Genomic DNA, 22,909 nt, shown 5'->3' with positions numbered 1-22,909 from the left:
GCTAAACATGCAGATGCTAATATCTCAAAGTACAAAGCCTTAATCTTATGTTCATGAGATCACTTTTATTTCAAAGTAACACCCCCCACACCCTAGTTTTATTGCCCTTCAAATTTGTGCAGGCTATATTACTAACTGTAAACAAAGGTGTGTATTGTTGACTTACCCCTACAATTAGATTTTAAAAAAAGCTTTTGGTAGGTCCTTTGCATGATGCAGACAGTCACATGTTATGGCACCATGTACTGGTGCCCCACAAGTGGCAGAGCACTGCTTGAAAAGGACTGCCTCACCATAATATGGTCCTTCTGAATCCATAACGATCTAGCACTGATTGAGAGATTAAATGAGATCAGTATACTCCTGAAGCATTATATCTTCAAAGGGGGTTCCAGCGCATGCTTTGAAATTTGCGTGACAGGTAAACAGGGTGGTTAAAAAGGCATTTAGCATGCTTGCCTTCACTGCTCAAGACCTTTGAGTGATGCCCCTGCTCTAAAGTTATAATTCATGCATGAGTCAGAGCTATTTAGATGACACATCTGGAGGCATGGACTTCCAAGGAATCAGATCTTTCAAAAAAAAGAGGAAGAGGAAGGGAAAAAAGATAAAGAGGATGAAGGAATAAAATGAAATGAGTGCTAAACATTATTACTTTTTCTCCCAAACTCTCTCCTCACAGTTAAAAAAAAATCACACAACACCAGCATAGTGTCCAACAGGTTTAATTGGAAGCACTGGCTTTTGGAGCGCTGTTCCTTCATCAGGTGATTGTGACAACCACCACCACACAACTATCTGGTGAAGGAACAGCGCTCCAAAAGCTAGTGCTTCCAATTAAACCTGTTGGACACTAACCTGGCGTTGTGTGATTTTTAACTTTGTATACCCCAGTCCAACCTCGGCATCTCCAAATCATCTCTCCTCACGGCTGATAATTATGGTTCCCTGGGCATGAACAATAAGACGGCTTAGGTTGAATCATATAAAACTGACAGCAAAGAGCTCTGAAAAGAGAGAGAGAGAAATTTGGCAAACTTTGTGATAATGACCAGTTGCATTGTACAGCCTGTACATCAACAAAATTATTAGCTCCACTTTACAACAATGGCTACACTTAAAAATCATTTCATTGCATGGTCCATCAGATTAGAGCATTCAAAACGGTTTTCTTCCTCCCCCCCCCCCCCCCTTTTTTACATCAACCATTTAAGATCAGGACACTCTCATATAAAAACACAATGGGCAAGGCTTTCATGTTAAAACACAGTGGCAGCATTTGGGCAGATATTGACAAATGCTTAAGGAGACACTAACTCCTGATAACCTTAGCCTGTTGGAAATCACATCTACCCGAAAGGCCACTAAATATCAATAATTAACAATATCACAAGGCACTTCACATACAAAAATATATTAAAGATTGGAAACTGCTTTAGAGAACTGTGAGGGAGCAGAAAGGCATTCATGGAAACCCCCTCTGCAGAAAGCCAAGTTAATGTTCTGGGCAGTAAAATTACAGAATAAAATCAGTATTCTCGCAGTATCAAGAAGCATTCAGATATTACAGGTAGAAAATCCCTTATCCGAACATCCAAAAACTGAAAAGCTCCAAAATCCAAAAGGTTTTTTGTGAAGTTTTTTTCTCATTACCAAGGTTGTTTGGTGAGCAAACTTTTATCCCAGGTCGACACCCACTCGATGCATGTCACTAAGATGCTGATGTTGGGGGGGGTGTGGGGTCGTGACCAAGCACCGACAGGCCTGGGGTTTCTCTGTGAACACCCCCAAGTTGATACCCACTCGATGAGTGTCACTCAGATGCAACACGGGGGGCATGGCCAAGCACAATCTTAATAAAAAGTCTGCTCCTCCAGTAAGATTTTTCAAAATTTCATCATTAAACTCTCACTTGTTCTGAAAACTGAAAAATTCCGAATTCCAAAAAACAGCTAGTCCTGAGCATTTCGGATAAAGGATCGTCAACCTGTACTGTGCTTACATCCTACAGTGATACCATGACTGTGGCTTCCTTCCAGTTAGAAGGCAAATCTGTTGGTCTGCGTTTAAAACCAGACGTTGATTGCAATCCTCACTTGCTTCGATTCGCCTGATTCTTTTGTGTAGCTTCTTCAGCTTTACTTTGTCTCCACTCACAAATGTCAGCAAAGTCACAAGACCGACATTTCCACGCCTCCTCAATATCCACACCCTTGGCCTCCCTCTGGCCCCTCCAGAAGGAGTAATAATGCTTTAGCTCACTTTTAACCCACTCCTCTTCAAAGTTGACCTCTTTTGTTCCAATTAGAGAGGCATCTGCTTGGTAACAGTATTCTATTTTCATGGCGTCAATATTGGGGATCTCTGCATATCTCAGGTTTAGCAACATTAAATCCAGAAGGTCACCGAACGTGCTTATGGTAAATCCCACCTTCTGAGCATGCAACAGAATCTCTGAACTAAACGGCTGCTCTGTCCTTAAGCAAAGATGGTGAGTGATAGTGTCCTTGTTCAGTTGGCCTTTTATCATAGCCTCAAAGAGAAGTTTGTATATATTAACCTGGTAATAAAAAAGGGGATTTAGTTTTACAAAATGATCGATACAGAGCCAATATCACTTCAATAAAATGTTAACATTTCCACATATGCTGCCAGACCGGAGTTTCTTCACAAATTTCTCTTTTTGTTTGTATCAGATCTCTAGCATCTATAGTTCTTTATTTCAATTCAATATATCTTTGCTATTCATTTCACACACCAGAAGTCTTCACTTGTTCCCTGGTTGTGCAGTGTATTTCTTTTTTTAAAGCTTTGGAATCCATGTACAAAATGACATGCGAGTAACCTATAACTTCTTCCCAACTGGAATGTTGTGACAGCATGTTTAATTGCTGGTTGGGATCACAAAACACAACAACACTAGAAAATTTAATACTGGCATTTAAACAGTGGGCTTTCTCATTGAAGAATTTCCCCTTTTAAGAATGCTAGAACTGTTCTGTGCAAAGCCACCAACAACCACTGTGCTGCAGCAGTGGCCCACAAATATTAATGAGAAATTGGTTGAGGGAGGGATATTGATCAGTCAGACTAAATGGTGCAGTATTCTGAATCAGGAAGCTATCACATTCAGTGACTATAATTACAGGATTAAAAGCCAGCAAATGGTTGAAAAAAAACAAGAGATTTTCCAATTGATTTCTGTAGTTGGAGAGAAACCGAACTTCACGCTTCCAATATATGCACAGTGTAGATAGGAGTTAACAGCCAATTACTGTTAAATGACTTGATACTTAAATTCAAGTCCAACCAGTAACTAATCAATCAACATGAAACCCTGCAATTCCTGACTGATGCTTTATCAAATTGCACTGAATCACAGAGAAATACAGTGGGAGTAACAAGACTTTGTAACTAGAGATGACAAGACAAAAGTTGTATGGAAAAGTTATTTTTTAAGGATTTAACAACATTTTTTATAAATTCTATAATAAAGAATTTTATAGTTTTAGAATATGATATGTTTACAAGAGAATTAATCAGATAAACATGAAGTCGAAGGTCTTGACACTTTGAAAAATCTTGTAGGTAATTATATTTTCTATTAGTTAAATAATTAGTTGTTCTGTTTATTATCATGAGTTGGGAATACTAATGAATAAGAGATAATACTTTCAAAAGGACATTGAGAATGACCAGAAATTAATCCAATAGTGCCTCTCAAGCCAGTGACTATAGACTCCTTTCCAGAGAAATTAGTAAGGGAACAAATGAACAGCAGCCAGAAGTGGGTTTGTTGTAAGGAGTGGAGTGCAGATGATGTGCTTAGAGATAACTAGCCTCTCTGTACAAGTGTGCATAGAGCAGCACTCAGAGTGGCACAAAGTTCATCAGGTAGACCTGCAGTAACCAAGAATGCTGGAAGGCATTGGGTGAGTTTAGCTTGATCGAGAGAGAGTTTTTAAAAGAAATATTTTAAAAAGGAAGGCACATCCATCTCATCTCAAACACCTATTTACCCAAGTACATTTTGAACACACTCCATGCACAACTTGAAGAGGAGTATCATACAATACTATGGCCATAATTATTAAAGTATTTTAGAAGTTGGTCCTTCAGTCAATAAAACTCAAGAATCACTGGCCAAACAGAAGCAAAGAATGGAACCAAAAACAGCAATAAATCTACAAACTTATTTTCTTTTAAGATAACCCCAATATTTTAAATCCACAATTGAACTGTTGGTGCGATAATAATTCAATTTGATTTCTCAACTCCAGTAAATGCACTGAACACATTTGTCCACTAGAATCTTAAGAGGAGGCATAAACTCTCTCACCTATGGGTCAGAAAGTTTGTCAAATAAACCAAAGAGACAGTTCATTAAAATACTCCCACAATCCCAACTTTGAAACTGCATTGATGTGCAAAAATTCCATGAACACATTGAATTGTAAAGTTAGAATTCGCGTTGTGTTGCTATGACTCTATGTTTTGTATCACTGCTTCGTAATCAGTACATATGCTTTACCAATTCAATGGGGTTTGAGAATGAGTGGTCATTTTTATTCCAAATGATACAAAGCATGCTGTCAATGTTTAAATAAACAGCTAAAGTGAGCCAATGAAAACAGATCCTTTGAAAATTTTTGCCCCCACTTACTTGTAACTGATGACTCTTCCTTTGAGCTACACTGGGATATGTTCGCTGACCACGTGTTTTCAGTTCACGCAATTCCAGTTCACCTTTGGAATTATAGCACAGCTCATCAACAACACCAACAAGGAAAATCCCCTCCAGCTCTCCAAACACTGGCAGCTCTCGGACACGCTCTCCTATTCAATACACAACCAAATCACTTGGTTAGGGTATAGCTGAGTGGACAGCCACAATGATATTCACTACTCATGCAGATGGTTATAAATTTGAGTCCTATGTTGAAAATTTCTCAAACCCGACTCTCTTTCAGCTAGACAGTTTTCAGCTGATTACATAGGTGATACAGCTCACCATGATGAGGCTTGTTATATTCTGAAGAGGCAAATTTTAAAAAACCTACCCAGCGTGTTAGAAAAACTGGATGACGCTGTGGAAAATGCTACAAAACAAAAGCACATTATTTTGCAGCAAAAACGATGAAAGAAATTTCCTACCTTTAAGGCAAATACCTGACAATGTTTTTATATACCTGCTTGCAAGAACTGGATCATTGAGAGAAGATTAAGTATCTTCACAGCCCAGCTATCTTCTCGGCTCTCTACTTTTATTGGGACAATATCTTGGACCTCCAATTCTAAAACAGAAGCAGAAATAACCTTACTCACACTTGCCCTTTAACAACCACAGCAGAACTGCAGTGTGAATTCGGATGGACGGACGGACGGAGAGGGAGGTTAAGACTGCCACTAAACATTTGAAAAATATTGACTTTTGAAGAAAGACATTTCAATCCCAGCTGACTTTGTTCATCAATTAAGCAGCACTGGTTCTTAAATTAATGCCAGGAGTAGTGATTAAATTAAATCTCAAGATCAGCCTTGTGTCTGCCAAGGCAGTAGTTTAATAAAAACAGCAGGTAATTGGGGCCTCATTCAGAAGCAGAAAATCCACTTTTGATTCCTCCTCTATTCATGTTAGATCAAAGAAAATGTGAAGAATAGACATGACACACAGTTCCAACTTCTGATCATTACTTGGTGTCCCTACTGAAAAATGTTTGCTTTATAAATTATTTAATAGGAAATAGTAATTGCTGGCAAGGTCAGAATTTGTTGCCCATCCCCAGTTGCCCCTGTACAGAGTGACTTGTGCAGCCATTTGTGCAAGTAGTTAAGAGTCATCACATTACTGACAGTCTGGATTCTTATGTGAGCCAGACCAGGTAAGAACAGTAGATTGCCAGATTTTTATGACAATCAGTCACCATTACTGAAACAGACTTATAAATTGGATTTAGATTCCACCAGCTGCCATGGTGGAATAACCCCCAAAGCATTAGTCTGTACCTCTGGGTTACGAGTGTAATGACATCACCACTACACCATCTCCCCCTACATATGTAGATAGGATGAGACTTGGTTGTGATGCAGCTCAGAACTAAAATAACAAGCCAAAGTTCGGAAGCAAACATATTCACAAATGAGGTGACTACGGACCCTAAGCACTGACTGATGCTGGGACAAACAACTTTATGCTGGGATTAGCAATGTTTATTTCAGTCTAAAAGGTTACCTCTTGCCAGGTGTAGACAGCTACCAGCTTTCACAACTGGAACTTCTTCTCGCAGTTGTTCAATGTGTGGCAGTTCCAGACCATAAACCACTTGCTGCTCGCACCAAGCCTGTCGACTCAGGTCAGTGACATTCAGGTACTTTCGACCAAAGCGCTCCAGCGGGATCCTTTCATCCTGCTTTCTCCGTTTACTGCCACTGCCCTCAGGTCGCACCTCGCTTTTCTGTTCAGACACATTTAACTGATTGGAGGATTGCTTGTTTCCACTAGGGTCAGGGGAGGGGAGAGAAAGATTGATTGCCCAAATTTACTTTTCAATTATGGGGGCAGAAGGAAAAGTAAGTAAAGAGCACCTCAGCATCAAATTCTTCTTTTCATAGAGAAATAGGAAATACTTGTAATTAATGACCAGCTGTCAAAACCAGGGGTGATATGTAGTGTTAAAGCATGCAATTAAGGGCAATTTTAATTATTGCATTGCTCAACCTGAAACAGAAGCTTCCTTCTCCAAAACTGTCATAGGAACATAGGAGGTCATTCAGCCCTTTAGGTCTGTACAGCCATTCTTGATAATGGGTCATCAACTACCTCAATCTATATGCTGACGCTATCTAAAATCCCTCAATTTTATTGGTGACTCGAAATATATTAATTCCTGCCTTGAAATTTACTTAATGACCGAGCTTCCACAGTCCGCTGAGGGAGAGAATTCCAAAGATACAACACCCAAGTGAAGAAGTTCTTCTTCATCGCAGTCCTAAACAGTCTCAAAGTAAGAGGCTATGTCACCTAGTTCTATACACCACAGACAGAATAAACATCCTTTCTGTATATACTGTTTATGCCTTTCAGAATTGTGTAACTTCCTAGGAGATTGCTAACCCTGAACAGAGAATACCAGGTAAAGTCTCCACAATCTCTCTTCATCGACAGTCCCACAATTTAATCTGGTGAATTTCCACTGTAATCCCCCTACAGCGAGTACATCCTTCCATAGACATGGGATCAGACTTCATTCAATACTCCATCTATGGTGTCACTAGTTTCTATACAGCTGAAGCAAAACTTCTTTGCTCCTGGACACACATTATTTTGTGATTAAGGCAAATATACCATTGCTTGCGGCACGTGAATGCTAGCTTTCAGTGACTTCTGAATCAAGGATGGCTTTGGATGTCAATACTTTCCAATCTTTAACCCATTTAGTACTCTGCACCTTTGTTTCTTCTTCCATTTCACCGATAAGTATTAAAAAAGGATTTCACAAGAACTGCAATTGCCAGTGTCGGAGCCTGTGGGAAGGCACCAAGAATGTTTTAATTAAAATTGCAAAGAGCTCAACTGATAAAGAGCATTGACACAATCAATTATTTACACCACAGTTGAGCAAACTAACCCATACCTCTAAGCCAAGACTTATTACAATGTACTACAAGTTTTAGCCACAATAATATACAAGCTTAAAAATTACCTACAAATATCTTCAACAGTTTCTTGTCCAGTACAGCAAGATTCAGTAGATCTTTTAGAGGTGCGATCATCATCTCCCTCACATAGTTCAGGTCTATCTAGGAGATCAGAAATTAAACAAACAGGTCAAGATACATATTTCTGTAAACTTTACATATTTTCTTTTCAAACTGATTTACAATGTCAGTTGTGCTAAAACTGAAGACTTATAGCTCTCACCAACTGGCTACAAAAACTACAAAGCTGTATCATATCTCAGGAAATGTATACCCGACGTTACCAAGAAACATTTGACTTGTTGAACTTCAAAGTCAATTGCATATTCACTCAAAAAAAGTAAACTTGTTGACAGACAGAGTGATGTGTGAAGATTAATGACAATAGGTGATACAATTTATCAATAATTTCACAACCTTAAATGCATTCTTGTATTGTCCATTTATTCAAAAAAAAAACTCCAACATCAATACCATTTGCTTCCAGACTTGCTGAGCTTTTCCAGCAATGAAAACCTACTTTGTCATCACATTGGGGGCAAAAGGTTTCAGAAAATTATGCAAGATAGGGGAAGCACATTTTAAAAAACTATGATTTGTTAATTGAAAATCTCAAGCTATTTCCATGACGGAGGCACGTGGTGAACTACAAAGACAGCTCAGGCAAAACAGAAGTAACAAAGGATTAATCAAAAGATGGGTAGTTAAAAAAAAAGCATGTATTTAGCATTGTTATGTCTCACTGGGGTACTGCACTAGCAATCAAGCCCAGCTTTCCCCAGAGTCATCATCAAAGTTCACATTTTATAACAGTGCACAAAATTCCCCAATGTATCTGTCTTTCAGACCCAGGTTTGTTTGTTTACTTATTATAACCCTACTAGTTGAAATTCTAATTACCTTATAAAACTCCCCACACAGAATATAAAATACTGGAGTCATGGCAGAGGGAAAGTCTGTGAAGGCAGTTAAATGGTTCCTGTTCAACTTGTCTGGGTTTGCTGCTCCTCAACGTTCCAAGTACTTTTAATTGCTTGCAGGAGGTACAGGGTGACTGGGTCACACCAATAAAGTATCTGATTTATTGGTTAAGAGCCATAGCTCACAGCAACTGATATAAGACTTTCTTCAGGTGCAAATTGTTTTTATTGCAGAGAGGCTAGCTCCTTCTTTTCTGACGGTCCAATGACTCCTACCCAAACATTCACATCCACAAGCTGTTCAGTTACCTGGGAGACAATTACACTGTTGTGGAAGGCCTTTGTTATTGGTCTGGTAGGTGGTGACCAGTTTTCCTTCAGGTACCTGTTGCCCACCAAAAGCTCCATTCATACACAGCCCTTGGCTTAGGCTCATCTGCAACCAGACTTCCTCACCGCTTGAACAAACAGCAGTTTAAAATAGCACTTACAATGAGGGTCAAGCAACTTGCTTTAAAAAGAAATGCAGTCTTTCTTTCCAAGTGCAGTTTTTAAAGCTGTTCTTTTCCTATTTCAGTCCACAGTTAGAGTCATAGAAATGTACAACATGGAAACAGACCCTTCAGTCCAACCCGTCCATGCCGACTAGATATCCCAACCCAATCGAGTCCCACCTGCCAGCACCCGGCCCATATCCCTCCAAACCTTTCCTATTCATATACCCATCCAAATGCCTCTTAAATGTTGCAATTGTACCAGCCTCCACGTCCTCTGGCAGGTCACTCCATACCCGTACCATCATCTGTATGAAAAAGTGGCCCCTTAGGTCTCTTTTATATCTTTCCCCTCTCACCCTAAACATGTGTCCTCTAATTCTGGACTCCCCCACCCCAGGGAAAAGACTTTGCCTATTTACCCTATCCATGCCCCTCAAATTTGTAAACCTCTATAAGGTCACCCCTCAACCTCCAACGCTCCAGGGAAATCAGCCCCAGCCTGTTCAGCCTCTGCCTGTAGCTCATATCCTCCAACCCTGGCAACATCCTTGTAAAACTTCTCTGAACTTATTCAAGTTTCACAACATCTTTCTGATAAGAGGGAGATCAGAATTGCACGCAATATTCCAACAGTGGCCTAACCAATGTCCTGTACAGCCGCAACATGACCTCCCAACTCCTGAATTTAATACTCTGACCAATAAAGGAAAGCATACCAAACGCCTTCTTCACTATCCTATCTACCTGCGACTCCACTTTCTAGGAGCTATGAACCTGCACTCCAAGGTCTCTTTGTTCAGCAACACTCCCTAGGACCTTACCATTAAGTGTATAAGTCCTGCTAAGATCGGAATTAAACTCCATCAGCCACTTCTCGGTCCATTGCCCCATCTGGTCAAGATCCTGTTGTAATCTAAGGTAACCCTCTTCGCTGTCCACTACACCTCCAATTTTGGTGTCATCTGCAAACTTACTAACTGTACCTCTTATGCTCGCATCCAATTCATTTATTGATATTGTTATTGCTATTGGTCTGATGGGTGGTGACCAGTTGTCTATCAGGTACTTATTGCCCACCAAAAGCTCCATTCATACACACCCCTTGGCTCAGGCTCATCTGCAACTAGACTTCCCCACTGCTTGAACAAACAGCAGTTGAAAATAGCACTTACAATGAGGGTCAAGCAACTTGCTTTAAAAAGGTGCAGTATTTCTAATTGAAATTACAGAGAAAAAAAAAATAGTATTTATAGCCTATCCTCAGGACCTCAGAAAACAGATTCTGCATTACTTTTTAAAGTTGTTTACTTGTAAATGTGGTAACCAATTTAATCACAAAGTCTCAAAAACAGAAAATCAAAGAAATGACCATTGAAATAATAGAATATGCTGGAAAAACAAAAGCCAAATGTAAAACAAAAGTCAAATTCTGCCTACATGGAAATCTGAAATAAAGAGAGAAAATGCAGCAAATAAGACATGTATCTATGGATCAATAGAGCTAACATTTGAGCTAATATTCAGCAAAGTTGAACTAGACTTGAAATGTTTATGGTTTCTCTCTCCACAGATCTGAATAGCTCCAGCATTTTCTATTCTTATTTTAGGCCAATGCATATTTTGGTCATGTTGATTGAGAAGAATATTGGTCAGGTTACTAAGACATTTCGTGTTCCAGAAAGAAAGATTGGCATCTATATAACACATTCCACAACAATCGGACATTCCAGAGCACTTTACAACCAATGAAGCCATCTAAAAAGTGTAGTAGCTATAGTAATATTGGCCAATATGCACACAAGCTCTCACAAGCAAGAATGTGAGAATGATTTAATTTTCTATTATGGGATGTGTCATCACCATTGTTGTTTATCCCCACCTGCCCTTGGATTGTGGCTAGCAGACTACTGCAGGTCTGGAATCACAGAGGCCAGAGTTGGTAAGAATGACCGTGAAGCAGATAAAGTTTTACAGCAACTGATGATAGTTTCCTAACACTAGTTTGCAACTCCTGATTTTTCAATAGAATTAATTAATATAATTTGACTTTAACCAAGATGGAATTCAAACCTAAGGATTAGCCTCAACCTGATAAATCCAGTGACATTACTGTTAAATCACAGCCTCCCCACTTCATCAGGAAGGGCTTATGCCTGAAACGTCGATTCTCCTGGTCCTCAAATGCTGCCTGACTGGCTGTGCTTTTCCAGCACCACAATCTTCGAACCTGATCTCCAGCATCTGCAGAGCTCAATTTCTCCAAATAACAGTGCTATGCTCTGAGTAGTGCACCAGGAAGGAGGGTCAGTCTCCACTCCAATTCTGGATGCTACTTGAACCCTGACACTTCAGACTGAGTCACAAGACCTTGTTTTTAGTAGTTCATGGGATGTGGGCACCATTGTTTTGACCTGCATCTATTTTCATTTCTGTGAATCTGGAGTCTTCACGAAGGCAGCAATTTCCTTCACTAAAAGGACATTATTCAGCTACATTTTCCCCAAGAATCGACAGTCATCATTAGACATTTAATTCCAGACTCAAACTTGGGTTTCTGCATTAATAGTCCAGTGGGAATATCATTAGGTATAAGAGTTGGGACATCATGCTGAGATCATACAGGACATTGGTGAGGCCACTTTTGGAATATTGTATTCGTGTCTGCTCACCCTATAGGCAAGATATTATTAAATTGAAAATATTCAAAAAAGATTTACGGGGATGTTGCCAGGAATAAAGGGTTTGAGTTATAGGGAGAGGCTGGGACTTTTGCACTGGGGTGTAGAAGGTTGAGGGGTGAATTTATAAAAGGTTTATAAAATCATGAGGGGCAATGGATAAAGTGAACAGCAACGGTCTTTTCCTATGGTGCAGGAGTTCAAAACTAAGGTGGCAATTTTTTTTAGGTGAGAGGAGAATGATTTAAAAGGGACCTGAGGGGAAACTTTTTACACACAGAGGGCTGTTTGTGTGTGGAATGAACTGACAGAGGAAGTAGTGGATGTAGGTACAGCTACAATATTTAAAATAAAATGTGGACAGGTACATGAATAAGAAAGGTTGGAAGGGAAATGGGTCAAACTTAGATTTAGATTACTTCCAGTGTGGAAACAGGCCCTTCGGCCCAACAAGTCCACACTGACCCACCGAAGCGCCACCCACCCATACCCACTCCCCTACATTTACCCCTTCACCTAACACTATGGGCAATTTAGCATGGCCAATTCACCTAACCTATGACTCTATAACAGACAGGATCAGCCTCATTGTAAATGCTTCATCTACTAGCATCAATGAACCAGGTACCACATTCGGTGCAGAACAAATCCGACTCCAACGCGAGCAGCTCCGCGTCACTCAGCTCCGGCTGCATCGCTCCAATCGACTTCCGGCACGGCGTTTTGTCCGTCCACCTCAACCGTCCCTCCAGCACCTCCCTGCCTGTGATTGTCCGTCCACCTCAACCGCCCCTCCAGTGCCTTCGAAACTCACGCCGGAGGTCAGTTCCGCTTCGAAGTTCGCACTTAAACTATTGTTAGATTCCAAATCCGGCAACGCTCCTCATTGCTTTCGCCACCTCTCCTCCCGCCAAGCACGGCTGAGAACGCCACGACTTTTAAAACCTGGAATGGAAAGCCGACGGGGCATTTTTCAGCCGCAGCCGGACGGAGCTCAGGCTGGGCCGGCCGCGGAATGATACGTGAATCAAAAAGATGAGTCGGGGGGGGAACAGCGAAGAGAAATAGAGTCACAGCCATAATATATTGTTAGCTGAAAGTTCCTGAAGGGTCCCTGATCGTTTGAGCTTGATTTCTAAATGGCATTGTTGTTATTTTCACGGGGACTATGTTCCGAAGCGGATTTGTCAAGGAAAAGGGAAGAGGCGTCTCCATGGTGACGAGTCGTTGGGAGCCTGGGGTGGCTAAAACATAGCAGCCTGCAGTCTGGATAGACAGGGTCGGTAACTTTAAATAGAGTCAGAGAGATCGAAATAATTTAACTTTGGGAAAAGAATGCGAAAATTAATAAGAAGAAAATTTGATAGATTAAACAAGAGGCGGTTGGAATAAGTATGAAGTACAGGCTAGGGGTCTGTTTGTTGTAGGTGAGAGCAGTTGCTGCAAATCAAAGGATATAATATGTAGTTTTTTTGGAAAAAAAACTACTTTGACGATGAAGAAATGGAGGGAATGACTACAAATTAAATTTTTGGGCAGTTTAAAGGAGGAGGAAAGCACTGGAAGTAGTTAGTTTCTTACTTAAAATGTGCCTTTGAGTCCCAAGGATTAGTGCATCCCAAATATTCTTTTGGAAATCCTTACCTGAATGAAACGGGTCAATAATATGACGGAAATGAAACAAAAGATTCTCTGACAAAAAAAAATTAAAAGGAAAAGGGGAAATTAATAAAATTGCAGATTGAGCAAGGTTAACTAGTAATGGAGGACAAAATATCAGCCAGCAAATGTAAGATGAAATCAATGACAAATTTAAGTGTTGAGTTAGCAGAAAAGAACAAAAAGAAGAAGAGAGATAAGGCAAAGAAGAAATCCTCTAAGACAAGAAGAAATTCTTCAAGTACCCCATCGACTTCAGATGAGACCGTTCTGGGTAAGGCACATATCAAACTTGGATTATTAAAATCTACGATTGTCTTCTGAACATTTCACAATATATACTTTGCCTTTAGTAAAGGTAACCACAGAGAGCTGCAAGAAAAATGGCTGGTCTGTTAGTAACTGTGATGACAGGAGACAGCATTTTGGACTTGTGCGCTTATTCGTGAATATAGAAGTATACTGGTATCAGAAAGTTGATTGGAGGGAGCAAAACTGGTGATATAAAAACAACACAAAGAGGAAATGCTGTGGAATGATCTATTGGGTGATTAACCAAATTAAATGTATTTTTAAAAAAATGAATAGCTCCATAGGAAGCCTAAAGAAAAGGGGTGAAAATTGGAGAGTTGAAAAATTTGGTAAAGGTTTGAAATAAGATGTAAACTGTGGGCTACTAAACCTTAAAATGATATAGAGCAGGTCATCAGGGTAAGGTACAGCTTTCCTACACGTTGTTAAAAATTACCCAACACCAGGATATAGTCCAGCAGGCACCCCCACATCATTCCTACACATCAAAATTATTTTCTGATGAAGGGCCTGAATTCAGCAAAAGTACGAATTCATCTTGCATCCAATCTGCTTTTGTTTTCAGTTTTGCTTTAATATCTTGCTAATCTGGATTTATCCTCCATTTTCTTTTATCCTAGCAATGTTTTAATGACCTAAACATAAACAAAGAGGAATAAAAACAGTAAGTGCTTGAAGAAGAGTCCGGAGGAGAGTCATATTGGAGTTGAATTGTTAACTTTGTTGCCGTTTCCACAGATGCCACCAGACCTGCTGAGTTTCTCCTGCACCTTCTGTTTTTATTACAGATTTCCAGCATGTGTAATACTTTACTTTTCTAAGAAGCTAAGGGTTCATGCTTTACTCCCTTGCTGGTGGAAGCTCTACATCACAGAGTGACAGAATAGTATAGCATAGAAGGAGACTGTGACATGGTGTTCATGTGACTGGTCTAGTAATGCAACAACCAAGGTTAATGCTATGATGATACAGGTTTAAATCCCAGTATGGTAGCTGATGGAATTTAAATTCAACCAATAAATCTGGAATTGAAAGCTAGTCTCATTGATGGCGACTATGAAAACTATCATTGACTTTCATTAAAATCTGAATGGTTCATTAATGTCCTGAGTGTGAGGGAAGTCTGCTTTCCTTGCCTAGTATGGCCCCTTTAATTGACTCCCGATGTTGAGCATTGTGGTTGATTCTAAACTACTGTTTGAAGTGGCACTAGCCAAGTAACTCCATTCAGGTGAATTAGGGATGGTTAACAAATGCTGGTCTTGTCAATGATGTACTTGTCCCACAAATGAAGTTTCCACCAGCTCTTTTGAAGAACTCTCCTTTTTTTTCCATGTGCTTGATTTTTTTTTCTCCATCAATAATTTATCCAATTTTTAGGATATTGAGTCTGTTCCCATCAACTGATCAAGCAAAACAATCCAAATTCTAACTACTCATAACATGTAAAAGCTTATCCTTTTTTGCTACCTCTTTTACCAGTCACCTTAAATTTATACTCTGTTGTTGTTATCCTTTCAACCATCACAAGAATTTTCTTTTTTCATTTATCTAAAGCCTTCATTACTTTCTCCATTGTAAAGAGAACAACCTCAGTTTCTCCAGTTTATCCACACAACTGTGATTCCTCATCCTTGGAAGCAATCTGGTCAATTTCTTCTGTATCCGCTCCAAAGCATTCAATCTTTTGCAGCCATAGAAGTATGGTATTGAACAACTGCAAGATATGGGTTTTTTGACTGCAGTCAACTTCAAAGTAAAGTTTGTCACTTTTTCTGGCATTATAACGGTAAACGCATTTGAGTTGTATTGCAAACAAATTGCTAACTGTAAGTCCAATTTACTTCCATGCATTCTTCAAGATGCTGGACAAAAGAACCATCTTTAAAAGTCTCAAAAAGCCTCAAGAGTGTTCATTTAAAGATAATTTACCTTCATTTATATCATTTTTCCATGGAGAAATAGGGCAATGGCAGTGAATATACATAAATGTATGTGGACTGTTTCCCATTTACTATTTTGTACCAGAGCTGGAAGTTTGCTGTGGAAAGCTACCTAAAGCTCAGTAGAGTTCAGATTTATTCTGAATCCATGCAATCTATTTAATCAAACCTTACTTGCCTCTTATTACTGAATAATTAAAGCAGCATCACGTCAAAACATTATTATAATAGGAATTTAGTACTGCCAAATTCTTATGGGGTTAAATTATTGCAGATTGCATGGATTCCAGAAGATGGCATCCTGTGACTACAAGTTGTAACAGCAGGCATGAGTTTGGATGCCTGGAATAGTATTGCTTAATCCTAACGTGAATTCTCCCCTTACTGAATTACAGAATAAATAGATATCTGGGAATGATGTAGATTATTTACAGAATCACAGGGTTCATGTGGCACCACATGCTAAAATGTTTTGTAAATGGTAGCTGAAGCACCAGACTGCTAACTTGCTCCAAATCTGAGTTACGTTTTATTATTGTTACAAGTTAGCTGTTTAATTATGATTGCAGAGTAAAACTTCATGGCAGTCACTCCTGCAAATGTTTCATGTCAGTAAATTCACAGTATAAGTAGAGCAACTTGGGGCAATTATCAATTTCTCAAAAGGGAATTGGAATAGCCATTCTTCCATACTTTCTTTTAAATAATTCAGGGTGGCATTGGCAGACACCCTAAGCAGTTTGCATATTTACATTCCCATCAGGGTATGGAAAAGATATTTTGTAATCTGGAGAGAAATCAAGGAAGCGATTATAGTTAAAGGGATAAATGACAGTACAATAGTCAAACCTCATAATGCAGTGATATTTAGTTGAACAAAAATACTAAGTGGCAGACTCGTCGAGTTTTTCTGATCTCAGTGAGACGGGAGTCATGCAATGGTTCACTAGGCAAAAGCTAAATGTTAAGCAAGCACAAAATGTTGAGCAGATATAATATTCCATATCACCATCAAATGGACACTGTCTGTCTGTCTGTGTGTGTCTCTCTCTCTCTCTCTGCCTGAGACAGTTAAGTAAAGGGATAGTGATATTGCAAAGCAATTCTAATTCTTTCAATGATAATGAATCTTGAATCCCGAACAAGTTGTACTTCCATGTCACGGCAGTCTGAGTTGCTGTAATCTATCTCCAATAAACTGCCTAAAAAATAACCAGAAAAACTGGAGGAGGAATTACACCTCAAATTCTAATTAAGGACTTTTCAGCCTTCTGGACTCATAAGTTCAATAACTTCAGACCGTGAACTCTTTCCTCCATTTTGGTTTTGATTTTTGCTGTGTATCTATATCTTGTTTTCATGTTTTTGCTTTCAATCAAAGCTGACAAAATTTGCTATTAACACCAATTATGGAATAATGCTTTGATTCTTCATTACAATTATTACCATTCTTGTTTGCCCTTTGTTCCTCAATAATTTTGATCTCTAATTCTCTACCCAATCTAATTATTTTAAAACTAACTAAAATCTTCAAGTAAGCTGTCTCTTTATAATCAATCATTGCTTTCCAGATCCTAACATCTCCTTTCTCTATAGCTCACAAACATGGGAAAAGCAGTAAACGACATATACATTCTACATCTCCAAATACTGAACCACCGGTTAGTCAAGGTGACACCAAGAAAAGTCCAAAACCTAAGAATATCAGCAGCAAAGCCGACAGAAGTCAGGATTCAGATGGTGATTCCCTTTACTCTGTAGATCAGCTCACCACGTCAATAAATGAGACTCTGCGGTGGGATGGAATTCTTGAAGATCCCGTAGCAGAAGAGGAGAGGATCAGACTTTACAAGCTAAATCGGCAGCTGAGGTACCTGGCTGCCCAGAAACGTTCTCGCAAGGATATTGAACTTTGCCAGCAGGAGCTTTCTGTTATCCAGTCCCAGAAGGAGAATCCATATATTATCAGCAGTAAGACATTACAGCAACTAGCCATAAAGGATCACTCCAATTCTTATTTTGTGGGCCAAAGATTCTGAAGGCCAAAGTACATTTTTGCCTGAGCGAGCATCCCAGCTCATAACCTTCTAATCACAATGTTCCTTGCAGTTATAAACCTACAAACATAACTATGAAGGTGATTTAAATTCCCCTTTCATATGGTTTCTGGAATGTTCTATAAGCAGATCTCAGACTGAACAACTAGGACTGAGGAAGGCTATTGCTTATCAAACCTCTTTGGGAACCTCTTCTGTAAAGACATGACAGTTTGAGCTCTGAAGAAAACAATTAGGGCTTTGCCTCCACTTGTGTTTCCTTTTTTGGGGGGTGGAGGGAAATAACCAAAATCGTTGTATCTAACATGGCCACTCTGGTTTCCTGTTATTATCAGGTAAAATCAGTAGGCATTTAAACCTACAACTGTTCAGACTAATGGTGTTTTTACTCATTCAAATGGAGACCAAACCGTACTTGTTTAGATGTTTGAACATATTCTCTACATGTAAATTATAAACTGGGTTGCAAAGTGCACTTTTTATTTTACTATGAGGTTTTGTTGTCCTTATAAGCTGCTCATAATTTGACTTGCAAACAAAGTCCATTGCTGCAATCCATCTTGAACAGAGTGAGCAGCCCAAAAGAGATCCCATGGAGGTGAAAAAATTACTGTTGAGCCAGTTCTGGCTGCTCCCACACATCTTTATATAGCCATTCCAGGTTTCATGTTGGCAATACTCTAAACTGGGTCACCAACTGTACCCTCAGTCTGATTATTTACTTAAGATGTGAAATTGTGATGAATGTTATTAATATGAATTAAGATACTTTAAAAACTGATAAATTCACAAGTCAGTGATATGTACTCAAAGATGCAAGGGGAGAATTTAAGATGTTGCTAGTGGACAATTAGTGCATCAAAAACATTATTTTGTCTACCAGTGGATTAAAGAGGGATTGAAAAACAGAGCTATTTTAAAAGCCATAGTTAGTTTTGAGCACAAATTATTGCATGATTTTGTTTAGGTGAGTCAAATAAATCTGCACTTTCAACAGGAATTGTTCATTTCATGAAGATCCTGCCTTATTGTACACCTGATTTTTAGATTAAGCCTCAGGATTATTTTTGTTAAATCTCCAGCTTCAAAATATTTTCTATACTTTGCAGCCTTGTCAAATATGCTGAGAGATCTGGGATAGAAAATCAACACAGCGTTCAGATGTAAAAATGCTTCGGTAAAATGATTTTAATCAAAAAGATATTAAATCAAAGTATACTAAGATCAATTGTCAGAATCAATTTTGCTATATTTGTGCACTTAAATTTAACCGATCTAAAATTATCCATTTACATTTTTGTTTCTGCAACTTTGTTTCAGATTACTTTTACAAGAAATTGTTGTCAGCCTCAATGTTTTTCTGAACTATTCTACACAAAGTTCCTGATTTTAAATTTGCCCATGGTGCAATTAATCAAAGATTTGGTCTGTCATTTCAGTTCAGTTGGTATGGATTATCACAAGTTCCACACTATGCTGCACATGCACAGTTATCATTGATTCAAAAGGATGCGGTGGACTATATTTTAAAACAGACACTTTTAAGCTACTTATCTATGGTAAAGAATTTTACATAGTGATCTCCTTTCCTGACTATGCAGTCATGTGATGTCACTCTTCTCAGAATATCCTAGCAGTGAGCACGTGGCAGGGCATTATTTGTATGGATGAGGCTTTATATCAAGATACAGTCACTATGCTCAGTCATCTTCCTGCTTGACACTCTTAAGTTTCCAGCGTTTTATTCTTCCATTATCAAGACCATGTACCCCACTTCCATAATATCGCCTCAGTGTTTCAGTTAATGTGTCACTGAAACCCTCATTTTATGCTTCCAGATTGAATTATTACAATGCTCTCAGACTGGCCTTCTATTTTCTCCCTACATAAATTTAACATGATTCAAATCTCTGTCACTTGAATTCCAAGCCTCACCATTTTACCCTACTTTACCATCTTCCCTATTCTTGCTGATTGGCATGGTTTGCTAGTCCATTGAGATTTCCATTAATTCAACTCCTTCAGTGGATTTTCACTTCTTTCTCTGTAACCTCTAGACATTCTACAATTAACGATTCTGCATTCCTCTAACACTGGTCTTTGCATTCTAATTCCCTTTACCACACCATTAACTATTGTTCCTTCAGCTGTCTTAAATTCTGGTAATCATCTCTGCCTCTTCACTCCCCCACCCCTGAACCCTTTAGGATCTTCTTTAAATCTTGCCTAATCTCAGTGATGATCACCTTTGAACATTTTACCCCAATAAGAGTGTTTCTCAACAGATGTTGTCATTGGATGTTTGATCAGACTAGCAAACCAGAGATTGTGGTAGCCAATCAAGCAATTAATGTTGGATCAGCAAACACCTTAATTGAAATGAGACAAGTAATAACCACCTTTTACGTAGCTAGTAAATCATTTCATTTTACTTACTTCAGTTTAATTATCTTTAGATTCTCTTGCACACCCACTAAAAACCAGCCTCAAAGGTGCATTGGCAGAAGCCCAGAAGCAGGTTACTTAACAGATTACCATGGATTATCTAGAGAGTAGTGACCCAATTGGAAAAACAAAAGAGGAATGAATGCCCTATTGAGCAGAGTATAACATGTATACACTTTGCCTCAATTAAACTGAAAACACCAATAATGTGTTAATGTAAAACCAAATTATTGGCAATCCAGGGAAAAGGGCAAAAGCATAGGTTCCCTCAACTGATAGTATGGAGTGCTCGAATGTACTCTGATAGGTTACACTTTAGAATCAATATTTTAAATGCAGCTTAACCAATTTTAATTCACTTCTCAACCAAAAGAGAGAACAGAGGCTTTGGAAAAAGTGCCAAGGGCGGCAACTAGCTTCATTCACAATACAAAGCAGTACTTCCCAAATATCTTCCCTATGACCCTATTTCAGGTTTTCATGAGAGTGTAATGAGGAAGGGAGAAAGCCTACATTTTCAGAGTGCTATCCCAGTAGGAGTCCCAATTCTCACTTAGGGAAGCCCTGTTATAAAGCATCTTAGTTATTAAGGCAGGTTGAGAGTTAGGACTCTTAAAAAAAAATTATGATCATGAATTAGTTCACAATTTGAAAGGTATGAGGAAGAAATTAATGGTGTTCTAGATCATAATTTGGTCCTGCTAAATGCAGAAGGATAAGGATTGCAGTAGATCGTATTTTGGTTGAGTATCAGGTAATTCTTTTTGTAAGAGAACAGAATCTCTGGAACAGGTTATGAGCTTATGCATGCTGACTGGATGAGTTCTTTCAAAAGTGACAACTCTATAGCTTCTGATTGCAGCAGAGACCACTTTTTTCATAAGAGGTATGTAGTTCAAGGCAAAATGATCTCAGATTTCTTTCAGTCCTAGTTAGGGTAGTGAGGCATTGTTCTAGTTCTCTGTTGCACCAAAAATGGCCCATTCTAAAATATTGCTTTTTGTCTCCTCAGAATATTATACTTTGTGAAATGTAAATTGTATAGCTGTAGGGATATACAGTACTGGACATTGCAATCAACAGATCAGAGGTATTTTTCAGTCACTCACTCATTGTTCAGTTTTGTAGGCCCGTTTAATCACAGCCCAGCACAGGTTAATTTCTACCTTCTATAAATTTGTAGTCAGTCACTATAAACATGGTCCAAAGTAGTGTAGAGATCAGCAACAGCAAGATTCTGTAATCTAGCAAACAACCACTGAAAGATCATATCTTGTGATAAGTGGAGTTACTGATCTGTACTAGGAATTCAACTGATTACCAAGAGTGTAAAATTTCTCCCTTGCAGAAAAACACTTTGTAGAATGTATATACATGTTCCGTTAAAATCTTTCATTCACGGGATTAAAAAGCTATCTCTTTTCAGAGTATGAAGATAGCACAAATTATTCGTTACAAATTTTAAAAATAAACCCTCACTACAATAGAATTCAATTTAAAAATACATCTTCTGAATGTTACATGTTTACAAAAAAAAACACATGGTCTGACTGCTTTAGAATTTAAGTATTCCTCAAGAATTATTCTCTTCAATAGTTTGTTGTATTCAAAACTTTAGACTGTGTATATTGAATTATTAAAAAGTATTTTTTCCTAAAAAGTTCCATCTGGCTCTATTCCTTGCTGTTAAAGGTTTGCAATAAGTTAATCTGGCTTGACCCAAAGTTTTGTTGTTGTAATTTCATTGGAGGTACTAATGGTGCAATTCGGTTTTACTACAAGGGTGAAGATAAATGTCACAATGAAAAAGTTGCACTTTTCTCTTTTGGAGTCTGAGTAGCTCAATTGCTAGATCAGACTTAAATCAGAGGATCCAGCATGTATTGCTTGTCGCTCAGCTGTTGGCATTGTTGCCTCTGAATCAAAGATGTGGGTTCAAGTCCCATTACAGATTTAAGTGCCTAATTGAGGTGGAATTTTACTGTAGTACTGAGGGAAAGCTGGACTATTGGAAGTGTTGTTTGCTGGATTCAAACATTAGATTTAACTCAAGATCTCTTGCTGTCAAAAGTACAGGAGATCCCCAGAATTTTACATTAGGATGATTCACAGTATGGAGGGATTGTCTTATGAGCAAAGACTATAAAAATGTTGGAGACAAAAAAACCTGCCGATGCTGGAATCCAAAGACGACAAGCAGGAGGCTGGAAGAACAGAGAAAGCCAGGCAGCATCAGGAGGTGAAGTCTGACATTTTGGATATAACCCTTCTTCAGGAGTTGCACTCTGGGGTTTAGAAGGTGATCTCATTGAAACAGCGGATTCTTAAGAGGTTTGATAGATGAAATGCTGAGATGATATTTCCTCTCATGGGGAAGTCTAAGATGAGAGGGCATAGTCTCAGAACAAAGAGGTGCAAATCTAAGACAGAGATAAGAAGGAATGTCTTCTGTCTGAGGGTTGAGTGTCACAGACAGCTGTGTATCTTTAAAGTTGAGTGAGACAAACTCTTGATCAATACAAGGAATCAAGAGTTTTGGGAAAAGGCAGGAAAAGTGGACATGAATAAGGTTAGATCAGCCATTATCCTACCATGAATGATGAAGTAGATTCAGGGCTGAACAGCCAACTCCCGTTCCTATTTCTTATGTCATGGCCAGCTCAAAGTGGGAATTGAGTGACAGTTGTAAATATTTATTAA

General features: G+C 38.8%; 2 protein-coding genes across 9 annotated transcripts; one reads left to right on the top strand and one right to left on the bottom strand.

The window, feature by feature from the left end:
• Nucleotides 1-803: 803 nt before the first annotated feature.
• exo5 (exonuclease 5) lies at nt 804-12,611 on the bottom strand. 8 transcript variants are annotated; one of them, XM_072589827.1, is made up of 7 exons: nt 12,422-12,455; nt 7,704-7,800; nt 7,346-7,524; nt 6,233-6,455; nt 5,190-5,294; nt 4,664-4,836; nt 808-2,560 (listed from the first exon to the last, which is right to left on the bottom strand). In XM_072589827.1, exons 3-7 carry the CDS (start codon nt 7,346-7,348, stop codon nt 2,093-2,095), a joined length of 972 nt encoding a protein of 323 aa, XP_072445928.1. In that variant the 5' UTR covers nt 7,349-7,524; nt 7,704-7,800; nt 12,422-12,455; the 3' UTR covers nt 808-2,092. The 8 variants fall into 8 exon arrangements, with proteins under 8 accessions (XP_072445924.1, XP_072445923.1, XP_072445922.1 ...); XM_072589825.1 differs by having other exon boundaries at nt 7,449-7,524; XM_072589822.1 differs by lacking the exon at nt 7,346-7,524 and having other exon boundaries at nt 806-2,560; nt 7,708-7,796; nt 12,422-12,611.
• A 34-nt stretch (nt 12,612-12,645) lies between these two features.
• liat1 (ligand of ATE1) lies at nt 12,646-21,827 on the top strand. The gene is made up of 2 exons (XM_072589829.1): nt 12,646-13,726; nt 17,304-21,827. Exons 1-2 carry the CDS (start codon nt 13,555-13,557, stop codon nt 17,744-17,746), a joined length of 615 nt encoding a protein of 204 aa, XP_072445930.1. The 5' UTR covers nt 12,646-13,554; the 3' UTR covers nt 17,747-21,827.
• The last annotated feature ends 1,082 nt before the right edge of the window (nt 21,828-22,909 follow it).

The sequence above is a fragment of the Chiloscyllium punctatum genome, chromosome 19 (assembly GCF_047496795.1).
Source record: "Chiloscyllium punctatum isolate Juve2018m chromosome 19, sChiPun1.3, whole genome shotgun sequence".
Classification (NCBI taxonomy): domain Eukaryota; kingdom Metazoa; phylum Chordata; class Chondrichthyes; order Orectolobiformes; family Hemiscylliidae; genus Chiloscyllium; species Chiloscyllium punctatum.
Note: the sequence above shows the minus strand (reverse complement) of the source record. Positions and strands in the feature narration are given on the sequence as shown.

Excerpts from the sequence above, each read along its gene's own strand:
- exo5 (XM_072589821.1), bottom strand. The coding sequence starts at position 12,488 with ATGCAGCCGGAGCTGAGTGACGCGGAGCTGCTCGCGTTGGAGTCGGAT. Across the intron at positions 6,499-7,703 it reads ACTGTTGAAGATATTTGTAG|TGGAAACAAGCAATCCTCCA; the intron begins GTAATTTTTAAG and ends CCCTGACCCTAG. Across the intron at positions 2,561-4,663 it reads GGAAGAGTCATCAGTTACAA|GTTAATATATACAAACTTCT; the intron begins GTAAGTGGGGGC and ends TTTTATTACCAG.
- liat1 (XM_072589829.1), top strand. The coding sequence starts at position 13,555 with ATGGAGGACAAAATATCAGCCAGCAAATGTAAGATGAAATCAATGACA. Across the intron at positions 13,727-17,303 it reads TTCAGATGAGACCGTTCTGG|CTCACAAACATGGGAAAAGC; the intron begins GTAAGGCACATA and ends CTTTCTCTATAG.